At 47.9% G+C, this 11,841-nt stretch overlaps 1 protein-coding gene across 1 annotated transcript; it reads left to right on the top strand.

The window, feature by feature from the left end:
• The first annotated feature begins 1,202 nt into the window (after nt 1–1,202).
• On the top strand, nt 1,203–3,525 carry MYOD1 (myogenic differentiation 1). The gene is made up of 3 exons (XM_029915294.1): nt 1,203–1,832; nt 2,320–2,398; nt 2,667–3,525. Exons 1-3 carry the CDS (start codon nt 1,203–1,205, stop codon nt 2,915–2,917), a joined length of 960 nt encoding a protein of 319 aa, XP_029771154.1. The 3' UTR covers nt 2,918–3,525.
• The last annotated feature ends 8,316 nt before the right edge of the window (nt 3,526–11,841 follow it).

Here is an 11,841-nt window from a genome sequence, read left to right as displayed (position 1 = left end):
TTGTCTGCAAATTCTACTCTCAGAGATTCCACTATGAAGTGGGGTTCTCAGGCTGAGTCTGGGCGTTCAAGGCCTTCATGCAATGAACTTCACTGGTGCAGCGCTCTATGCAAGGAAGCAAAACTCGGGCAGTTTTCTTCCCAGCTGAAGATACATCTTGACCTGGACCCTCACTGGAATCTCCGGCTGCAGAAACACGAAGGTCTGCAGAAACACGCAGATCGAATCAGGCAGTTCACTTCCCTCCCTCCAGGCTGGGGCAGAAGCTGTGCTTGAAGAGATTGGCAGAAGCTTTAGCAGCGATCCTTCTCTTCTGCATAGATGAGGCTGGAGGGGAGCATGCGGGGAAGGTGGCCTGGGCCCATGGTTCTCTGAGCTACCCCCGGGGTAGGAACCAGCAGAGCGAAACGGCTGCCACGTCCAATTTATCTCAGATTTGCCCACTTAGACTCTAATTCCCACTGCAGGTTGCTCTGTCTCTGACTCTCTAGCGTTCTGCTATCTCTGAGCTATATCTCTTACTGTCTCACTATCTTAGCTCTGAACTCTGTGTCTCTGAGCCATTGCCACGTGTCTCTCCAAATCTCTCGCGATCTGTTTTCTACTCCTACCCTGCACCTAGGTCCCCCACAAAGTAGAGGAAGAGGAAGGCCCAAAGTCAGCTTGGATTTCAGCGCGCGCGGCCAGCATTTCCCGAGGACACAGTAGTACAATGCTGGAGAGGTTTGGAGCCAGTGTGCCCTGGAGCCAAGTGCAGCCGCGTCGGGCTACCAGCCTCTGCCTCCCTCCTTGCTTAGGGAGGGGCCGGAGCGCGCGCGCGAGCGAGGGTCTAGGGGTAGGGGGCTGGCCCGTCTCTTGCTCCTGCGGCCACCCCGGGGATCCCAAGCTCCTCCCCCCCCCGTTTCTATTGGCCTCGGGCGCCCCCGCCCCCAGCCGCCAGCTCCTGCTCGCGGGCCCTTAAGCTACTACCGGATAAATAGCCCCGAGCGCCTGGCGTGAAGAGAGGGGTGGGGAAGCCCCGGGGCACTGCAGCCGCTCTCCTCACCGCCCGTCTGGCTGGCTAGGACTAGGCTTAAGGGGAAAGTCGCGTGTACATTCAGACTCCCTACTACTTTACCACCTCACGACCGGGATTGCAGGGAGGCAGAAAGTTTCGGACAACCCCTACCGAAGCCAAAGACTGCGCCACCCGCTGCCGGGATATGGAGCTGCTGTCGCCGCCGCTCCGCGACGTAGATTTGACAGGCCCCGACGGCTCCCTCTGCAACTTTGCCTCCGCAGATGATTTCTATGATGACCCGTGTTTCGACTCTCCGGACCTGCGCTTCTTCGAAGACCTGGACCCGCGCCTCGTGCACGTGGGCGCGCTCCTGAAGCCGGAGGAACATTCGCACTTCCCTGCTGCAGTGCTCCCGACCCCGGGCGCGCGCGAGGACGAGCATGTGCGCGCGCCCAGCGGGCACCACCAGGCCGGCCGCTGTCTGCTGTGGGCCTGCAAAGCGTGCAAGCGCAAGACCACTAACGCCGACCGCCGCAAGGCCGCCACCATGCGCGAGCGGCGCCGCCTGAGCAAAGTCAACGAGGCTTTCGAGACGCTCAAGCGCTGCACGTCCAGCAACCCAAACCAGCGGCTGCCCAAGGTGGAGATCCTGCGCAACGCGATTCGCTACATCGAAGGCCTGCAGGCGCTGCTGCGCGACCAGGACGCCGCGCCCCCTGACGCCGCCGCGGCCTTCTACGCGCCGGGCCCGCTGCCCCCAGGCCGTGGTGGGGAACACTACAGCGGCGACTCAGACGCATCCAGCCCGCGCTCCAATTGCTCCGACGGCATGGTAAGACCCGGAACCCCAGATCGAGAAGTGAGGGCAGCTCTTTGTATATCGAAGCTCTTGTTTCCGAAGTCGGAGAGCTGGCCCTCCAGAGGGAGGGTTGAGCTGGACCTTGCTGGGAGTGGACCCGGTGGCCTGAGTAGCTGTCACTGGGGTGGCCTGGTGCCTTGGGGGCGCATGGGACAAATGCGATCCACCCGATTAGGGGCGCTGTTAGAACTCTGCTGCAGCCACATGAAGATCTGCTTTTCTCCACTTGTCCCTATTTACAAAATGCAGATTTGTAAATGGGGAATGCTCCTAGGTGACTGTCCATCCTGTGGTTGGCCGGGCAGGCTGTAGACAGCTCCTGTCTGACCCGCCCCCTACCCCCACTCAGGGCCCAGAACTCGTGGCTGAGACTTAGGGAGTTGCGGCGGGTGGCTACAGGGAGTGATGCTCTGGCCCCATGCGGTCCCGAGACTGACTCGGTTGCCCTTGCCCTTTGCAGATGGATTACAGCGGCCCCCCGAGCGGTGCCCGGCGCCGGAACTGCTATGACAGCACCTACTACAGCGAGGCGCCCAGCGGTGTGTATTCGCGCCTCTCTCCACATCACCCCCTTTGGGCTGCCCTGGCTTCCCTCTACCTAGGACCCCGCCCCCCCCCCCAAATCCTGGGAGACGGTACAGGGAATGAAATAACTAAGGGCGCAACTCCCTTTTTGCTCCGCACTCTGGCTGGGTCCTCGAGGACTCCTGGAGGCCCTCATTTCTCTGTCTGCCCCAAAGCACTGAGCCCATAGGTGGAGACTTGTCCGTGGCTCAACTGCTTACTAACCTACCCCTCCTCGCGCAGAACCCAGGACGGGGAAGAGTGCTGCGGTGTCGAGCCTCGACTGCCTGTCAAGCATCGTGGAGCGCATCTCCACCGAGAGCCCCACAGCGCCCGCTCTTCTGCTGGCGGATGCGCCGCCGGAGTCGTCTCCGGATCCACAGGAGGCGGCAACCCCGAGTGAGGTCGAGCGTGGCGCCCGCACCCCTTCCCCTGACGCCGCCCCGCAGTGCCCAGGGGGCGCAAACCCCAACCCGATCTACCAAGTGCTCTGAGGAGGGCGAACGCATGGGAGGGCTCCGCTGCCTACGCGCCGGAGGGAGAGTGCCCCTAGGGTCGCTCGTACCCAAACGATTGAGCTTAAATGCCAACCCCCACTCCCAAACTCGCTTTAAAAGCGACCCCTCCCGAATTAGGAGAGGCGGGAGAACTGATGTGTGTTTCCACCTCCCGCACTCCAGAGTAAGGACATAGTCCTTGTTTTCCACGCAAAACCCTTCCCTGAGACCCGCTGCAATGGCCTTTCCGAGTTCCTCCTGGGGCCAGAGCTGATCCTTCAGGGGCCAGACCCTTCCTCTTCCTTTTCCCCTTCCCTAGCGGGGTGGAACCCGCAAATCTAAGCCCAGCCGCGGACTCTGCAGTTGCTTAAGGGGGCGTGGCCTCTCCTTCCCGGAGCCCCGGCGACCTTGCTGTTCCCCTGCGCCCTCCGGGTGCGCTCGCGTTCCGCGTCTAACAAGTGTAACAGTAACCACTCCACCCCCTCCCCCAGTTCAGGACCACTTTTTGTAACACTTTTGTAATCTATTCCTGTAAATAAGAGTTGCTTTGCCAGAGCAGGAGCCCCTAGGGCTGTATTTATCTCTGAAGCATGGTGTGCGGTGCTGCAGGGACTTTGTACGTTTATACGGCAAGTGGGCGAGCCGCGGGCGCTCGCTCAGGTGTTCGAAATAAAGACGCTAATTTATACCGCGATGGCTCCGGCTCTCCCTGGGGATGGGGGCAAGATTTTTTTTGACTCGGAGAAAAACCTGCAAACTTGTGTCAGCTGTACCGCAGCGACCCCTGTAGGCGGAAGACGGATTGCAAGAAAGGAACCTGGGGCGGGGCTAGGAAAGGAGAGGTGAGTTTGGCTCCTATACGTGGGGGTGGTTCTGATCCATCACCTCACGCAGGTCAGCGGTTCTGCTGTCAGAATGCATTTTAGGCTGATTTGAGTACTGGGGAAAAAAGATCCATGTCGGGCCCCACTCTCCAAAGATTCTGATTTAACATATCTGCCCCTGATATCCGGGGCCAGGTATTGGTATTTTTCAAAAGCTCCACAAGTGATTCTAAACTGCATACAAGATTGAGAATCACGCCTTTCCATACACAGAGTGAACCCAGGTGTGGTGTCCAGAAGGATCACTGGAAATTGGTAGCCCTAGGTGCCACTCGGAAGCCTCATGGGTACAGAAAATGTGATGAGGTGTTCACAGCATTCTGAGAAGAAACGAGGTAAGTGTGAAGGGGCGGTGTAAGCTGCTATGGCACTTACAGGCTCTTAGTGAAAGAAGTAATCTTAAGGTGGCCTTAAGTAATCTTAAGGTACAGACATCTCTAGTCAGCCAGTAACCCAGCACTTAGAGCATCCTGGTCCTGTCAGATTTCTTAAGAAGAAGCTTGAGGAGACAGGGCCAATGCAAACCTGCATCTTCTCAGGTGGCTATAAACACTCTGAGAGCAGAGGAGGGACCATTGATTTAGCCAAGGTAGAAGGAGGGCCTCCTGGAGGAGGTGCCATTTGAACTGTGTCTTGAGAAACAAGAAAAGATAACACACAATGCCCATAGACCCATGTGCACACACTCTCACTGTTGGAAAAAACACCCCTAGAAGGATGGTCAGGCAAAAGCTCCTCCCCATTTACATACCACCCCAAGCCCTCTCCCAAACATACATACATTGGTCATTAGGACTTCCATGTCTCCTACATCTCACCCTTACGCATGCTTTTTTTCCTGAAAACCTCATAAACCCATTTTCTGCTCGCCAAATTGGGTAACCTTGAGGATTGTAGGCAAGATAGTTGCCAGTGAGAAGTACCTCTGCTCTCTACTCTGAAGAAAGCCCCTGATGTCCCCAACTCAGGGACCCTGAGGAGCTGCCTAGAGCTGCTTTGCTACTAATGATCCTCAGCTTTTCTTCTGGCTACTTTTCCAGATGCGCTTTGGAGTTCTTTACACTCCTCTGAGACCCTTTGGGGCTCATTTATGAATTCACTCATTCAACAGTTATCAGGTCCTGTGCTGGGTGAAAACAGAGACCAATGGACAGTTTCTGACCTTGGGAGGCACCCAGACCTTTGGGAAGATTGAATCTCTTAGCAGCTGGTTACATCACAATGAATTAAGTGCTACCACGGTATGTGTGGCGGGGGTATGTGGTAGAAGAACACAGTAGGAACAGAAGATATAGACAAGCAGGTAACCTCTGGTAAGAATCTTAAAGGAGTTGTTCAGGAAAGAAGAGTTAAAGAAGGGTACTCCAAGCTGAGGAAGCAGCAAGGACAAAGGCCCTGAAGTGACAGAAAGTAAACCTTACCTGAATGGACCCAAAAATATTCATAGTAGAGCCCAGAGGTGAGAAGAGAGAAAAGCAGAGGTAGGACCTTTGTATGGACAGTACAGTGGAGAACCTTGCAGGCATAGTCCTTACCCTCACACAGCTTAAAATTCACTGGGGGAATGGCCATGAGACAAAGAACCTAGTGAATAAATCGGCGAGAAATACTATAAGGAAAAGTGAAGGGTGCAATGAGGGATAATAATGGGGCATGAGAAAGTGCAGGGCGGAGGATGTAGACTTTCTGCACTGAGGGAACGAACTGCACGTAGGAAAAAGGCCTAAGAGCTAGTGTACAATTGGAAAAAGATGTCCCTTCTTTCCTGAGGACACTGCTCTGCACCAGGGTTCATGGCTAGGCAAGCAAAAAGCAGAATGGACTTAAGCTCCCACTGATCTTCTTAGCCAGGTGCGCTTGTTCAGTGTACAACCTGCATAGCCATTCACAGAGCCTTGTGTATGAAGGTCCAAGGACATGAGGGAAAAGGGGGAGCCAAGGCTAACTCAGGCTCTGGTTTGGCTCAGAGTGGACAGTTGTGCTATTACAAAGATGGAGACATCAGGAGAAGAAGCAGGTATGGGGACAGATTTAGTCCAAGACATTTCCATTACAAGTGACAGAAACCCAATTCAGAGGGGTGTGTTGGGAGGATGGGACAGTTCACACATGGAAGCAAAACTACAGCCACCATGAACCTTGACAGCTGGGACTGGAGCCCCTCTTAGGCTTCCACCATTCCCCTGCCTTCCTTTACTTGGTTCACTCTCTCCAGGTCCATATTGGTTTCCTCCAACAAGTCGGGGATTACCTTGAATCTCACCACTGAAGTCTAGTTGGAAAATTCTCAGGGAAGAATGCTCATTGGACTAGCTTAGGTCATGAGTCAGGATTTGAACCAGGTAGAGAGGCTTCATACACTGTACTCTTTGCCTTGCCCTGGACCTCTGCACAGGAAGGAAGGAGAGGGGAAGGAGAGAAAGTCAGGAGGGAAGCAGCTGGAGATTGGGTCTCTCCATTGATGATGGGATTTAAGATCCCCTCCTGGCCCATCTCCCACTTCAGTCCTCTGGATTGTTGGAGGTGGGGATAGGTGCTAACTAGTTAAGACCAATTCCATTTGCAGTGTACATGAAATGACCCTTGTTCTTGGGGCCATTTTCACCTGGGCTGGATATAAGAAAACACTGGGTCCATGTCTACACATGTAGAGTCATACAACAGCACTCATGTACCCAGAGCTGCCCACCAGGGACTGGTGCACCTTGAAGCCAATGAAGTTTGAGCTTAGGTCCCTTCTAAGGCCTTGGTCCAGTCTCCTTCCTAATTTGCCAAGGCCAATTAGTTTTGACCATTGTCCCTTTCTACTCTGGCTTTTCCCTTCTGGTGGGTGGCATTTATGAGCATGTTGGGGTCCAATCTAAAAGGTATACATTTGGTTGGGATTCATGGAATAATAATGAACAATAAAGTAAATTAAAATGATCTGACATTGTGAAGACAGTTGGACCCAAAATACATATTTAGATCATACCAAAAAGCAGTGTATTAAAAGAAAGAGGTAACTTTCAAATGGAATTATTGAAGACTCTTGCATTGTTTGATAATCTAATCATGAAGAGTGAATTATATGAACACATTGGAAAGTGATTTTAAATGTTTTGATGATCTAACGCAGAGTACTGACATCAACAAAGACAGAGTAAAATTCACAATATGCCACTCTCAAAAGACTTCAACATCAACAAACATTTTTGTGAACATTATCATTTCTTTTAAATTTAAGAATAATCACAACACAAGAAAACTCAAAATACCTTGAACTCTTTTTTTTGAATTTGAGAGAGAGCGAGCGAGCGCCCAACAGAGATGGGGAGAGGGGCAGAGGGAGAGAGAGAAAGAATCCCAAGCAGGCTCCATTCTCAGTGTGCAGCCTGACACGGGGCTCAGTCCCACAATCCTGGGATCATGACCCTGAGCCGAAATCAAGAGTTAGATGCTCAACTAACTGAGCCACCCAGGCACCCCACAAAATGCCTTGAACTCTTATAATCTGCAGATGAAAGAAACTTGATTGAGTTTTCCCCAATTTGACACCAATCCTAAAATTATGCATGATGTTTCCTATATGGTGGTGAGTCTGAAAAAGGCTTCCCTGAATTATCCATGATATACAAAACAAGTTTTGATCACCACACTGAAGGAAAGACTAAACTACTTAAATGGTCTCTCAAGTCCCTGTACAGAAAATGATGTTATAAAACCACTGTCCTATGAAGAAGCAATTAAAGATATTCAGCCTGATATGATGGAAAGGAGTGGGCAAGACTGAACAAAGTCAAGGAAAAAAAAAAGAGCAAGAGGAGGAAGGCAGAAAGATGAAAAGATGAGGAGGAAGATGAAGACAAAAATGACGATGGTGCTAATGATGAAGAACAAGCTGGTTCTAGCTCAGTGTTTTCTAGTCTAGAAAAATACATAAATCTTCTGCGCACAACTCACTATTATTAAAGGAAACAGTTGAAAATGTGAGGTTATATGATATTGGTCTTTATTTTATACAGGGTCATTTTCATATAATTTTCTTTAGAAATTTAACAGCATGTTTTTTTAATAGTAAATATTTTGCTATACTATGTATTAAATACTGCATGGTTTGCCCAAGCTAAGATGAAACCACATCATAAATCAATAAGCATTTTGCATTTTCTTTCATTATCTACTCAAAGTCATGCCTACTGCACCTCTAAACATTTCATTAAATCCAATGATACAGCAAACACTCCCCAAATAAACTTAGATTGTATTGCAGTTTCACTTAACAGTATATAAAATGCTGTGTTGTGACAGGTATCAACTATCCATTAGATACTGAATCAATTTTTCTTAAGCACTACTAACTGCTTGCTTTTCTTGAAGCTAGATCATTCTGAAAATATACACAATGGAGTACTACATGGCAATGAGAAAGAATGAAATATGGCCATTTGTAGGAAAGTGGATGGACCTTGAGGGTGTCATGCTAAGCGAAATAAGTCAGGCAGAGGACAGATACCATATGTTCGCACTCATAGGTCTAACAGGAAATTTAACAGCATGTTTTAATTCAAGCAGAACTTTCCCAGAGGATGTCAATTGTCCCAGAGGGACAATTCCATAATTTCTGGGATCGAAGCCTGGTTGTGCCACTGACCAGCTCTGACATCTTCGAAATGTGACAACCCATCTGGATCTGGGCTTCCTCTCTGTATTAATATATCAGTGAATTTAAAAGGTATGTACCAATTCTGAAATTCTTTATTAACTTGCTCAAAGCATTTCAGAAAAAGAAAAAGAGAATGAAGTAGATCTTTAAAGATAAGGGAACTGGAACCACGAATAAACAGATTTTTCTCCACGTCAGCAAATTCTTTTTTTTTTAATAGTTTATTGTCAAACTGGTTTTCATACAACACCCAGTGCTCTTCCCCACAAGTGCCCTCCTCCATCACCTCCACCTCTTTTCCCCCTCCTCCTTCCTTCCCCTTCAACCCTCCGTTCCTTTTCAATATTCAATAGTCTCTCAAGTTTTGCGTCCCTCTCTCTCCCCAACTCTCTTTCCCTCTTCCCCTCCCCCTGGTCCTCCATTAGGTTTCTCCTGTTCTTCTGTTAGACCTATGAGTGCAAACATATGGTATCTGTCCTTCTCCACCTGACTTATTTCCCTTAGCATGACACCCTCGAGGTCCATCCCCTTTCCTACAAATGGCCAGATTTCATTCTTTCTCATTGCCATGTAGTACTCCCTTGTATATATATACCACATCTTCTTGACCCACTTATCAGGTGATGCACATTTAGGCTCTTTCCATGTTTTGGCTATTGTAGAAAGTGCTGCTATGAACATTGGGGTACATGTGCTCCTATGCATCAGCACTTCTGTATCCCTTGGGTAAATCCTTAGCAGTGCTATTGCTGGGTCATAAGGGAGTTCTATGGATAGTTTTTTGAGGAACCTCCACACTGTTTTCCAGAGCGGCTGCACCAGTTTACATTCCCACCAACAGTGTAGGAGGGTGCCCATCTCTCCACACCCTCGTCAGCATCTATAGTCTCTTGATTTGTTTACATCAGCAAATTCTTTATGACCTGGTTTACTGATATCTCTCTTTACTTTCCCAATTTTTTATTGAGATGTAATTCACAAACCATAACATTTAGCTTTGTCAAGGGTCGACTTCAGTGGTTTGTGCTATATTCACAATGTTGTGCAACATCACCACTACGATCTAATCCAGAACATTTCCATTACTCCCAAAAGAAACTCTTGCCCATTAGCAGTCACTCCACACTCTCACTCCTCCCTTCGTCCCCTGGCAACCACAAATTATTTTCTGTCTCTACGGATGTGTCTATTCTGGACATTTCATGAGTGGAAATCTCACAATTTGTGGCCTTTTGTGTATGACTTATTTCATTTGCCATAATGTTGTCAAGATTCATCCGTGTTGTTGCATATATCAGTTCTTCGTTCCTTTGTGTAGCTGAATAATATTGCATTGCATGGATACATCACGTTTTGTTTATCTATTCATCAGTCGATAGACATTTGGGTTGTTTCCATTTTTAGCTATTAATAATGCTGTTATGAACATTCAAGTACACATTTTTGTGTAAACATATGCTTTTAATTCTCTTGGGTATATACACCTAAAAATGACATTTCTGGGTATATCATAACTCTATGTTTAAATTTTTGAGGAACTGCCAAAACCTTCCCTAAAGCAGCTGCACTATTTTACATTCCCATTAGCAATGTAACAGGGTTCCAATTTCTCTACATCATTGACAACACTATTACTGTTTGTCTTTTTATTCTAGCCATCCTAGTTAGTGGGTGTGCAGGGGTATCTCATTGTGGTTTTGATTTGCATTTCCCTAATGACTAATGATGTTGAGTATCTTTTTGTGTGCCTATTGGCCATTTGTATTTCTTCTTTGGAGAAATGTCTATTCAAATACTCTGCCCATTTTAAAATTAGATTATTTGTCTTTTTATTACTGAGTTTTGAGAGTTCTCTATAGATTTTAGGTTCTAGGCTCTTATCAGACATGTGATTTGCAGATATTTGCTCCCATTCTATGGGTTGTCTTTTCACATTCTTGACAGTGTCCCTTGAAGCACAAAATGATTCTTTTTTTCAATGGAGTCCAATTTATCCATGTTTTCCTTTTGTTGCTTGTGTTTGGGGCCTTATACCTAAAAAACCATAACCTAACCCAGGTAAGAGTATTATAGTGTCAGCCCCTACATGGAGATACTTCATCCACTTTTAGCTGATTTTTTTCATACAGAGAAAGAAGGGATCCCACTTGATTCTTTTGCATATTGAGACTCAGTTCTCCCAGCACCTTTGTTGAAGGGACTATTCCCCCCCCCACACACACACACTGAATTTTCTTGGCGCCCTTGTCAAAAATTAATTGGCCATAAATGTGTGGGTTTATTTCTAGGCTCTCAATGCTAGTCCGTTGACCTACATGTCTGTCCTATGTCAGCACCACACAGTGCTGATTACTGCAGCCTTGTAGTAAGTTTTGAAATAAGGAAGTGTGAGTCTTCCCAACTTTGTTCTTCTTCAAGATTGTTGTGGCTATTCTGGGTCCCCTGCATTTCATGAATGTATCTTTAAGTATCCCTGTCTTGATGGTATTTTAAGTAGCCGCAAACTTTGCCTGGTACAGTATGGGAGCTGTAAGTTGGCACAGAAATTTAAAGCAGGTTCCTGTGTGTTGGTGCACAGAAAAAATAGTTATATGAAGGGATGGTGACATTTTCATTTTCAGTCCGCTTTGATGCAGCTTTAATAAAATAAATGTGGTTTTGTTGACTGAACATTGTTCTGTAATTGCAAAAAAAAAAGTTGCAACTGTTTTTGTTGGTTTCCAAGTAAATATAACGTATTTAAAAGTTTTGGGGCACCTGGGTGGCTCAATCGGTTAAGTGCCTGACTTCGGCTCAGGTCATGATCTCGTGGTTTGTGAGTTCGAGCCCTGCATCGGGCTCTATGCTGTCAGTACAGAGTCTGCTTCTGATTATCTTTCTCTCTCTCTCTCTCAGACTGTTTTTAAAAAGTCTTATGTTGGTGTGTCAAGGCAGTTAATAAAAATACTAAGCAATTTTTTCTGGATTTTAAAATGTTTGTAGTATTTGTCAGCTTTCTAAAATTTACGTTTGGTCCTTATTTCTAAGTCTAAATACATATTTACTTTTTTACCCGATTTTTTATTCTTTTTTTTAAGTGTACACCCCCAAATGTCTAAATGTCAGGTCTCACAAAACCTGGACCCACTGGATACTGCCAATCATGCTTACCTGCAGCCTGACTCACACACAGGCATCCACCAGGAGGACCCACAAGGCTCTTCTCAAAGGCACTGAAGAGGAAGGAAGGCCCTCACACACTTCCAGCTGCTTCCAAAAGGAAAACTCGGTGGCCTCTGGCCAGTTCTGCTGGGAACGCTCTTGCACCCACTCACCCTCCCTCCACATAAGCACCCTTGCCATCCACATGCACCCTTCACCACACCCTTCACCATTTCCTATCTCCCCGCCTC

The sequence above is a fragment of the Suricata suricatta genome, chromosome 11 (assembly GCF_006229205.1).
Source record: "Suricata suricatta isolate VVHF042 chromosome 11, meerkat_22Aug2017_6uvM2_HiC, whole genome shotgun sequence".
Taxonomy (NCBI): domain Eukaryota; kingdom Metazoa; phylum Chordata; class Mammalia; order Carnivora; family Herpestidae; genus Suricata; species Suricata suricatta.
Note: the sequence above shows the minus strand (reverse complement) of the source record. Positions and strands in the feature narration are given on the sequence as shown.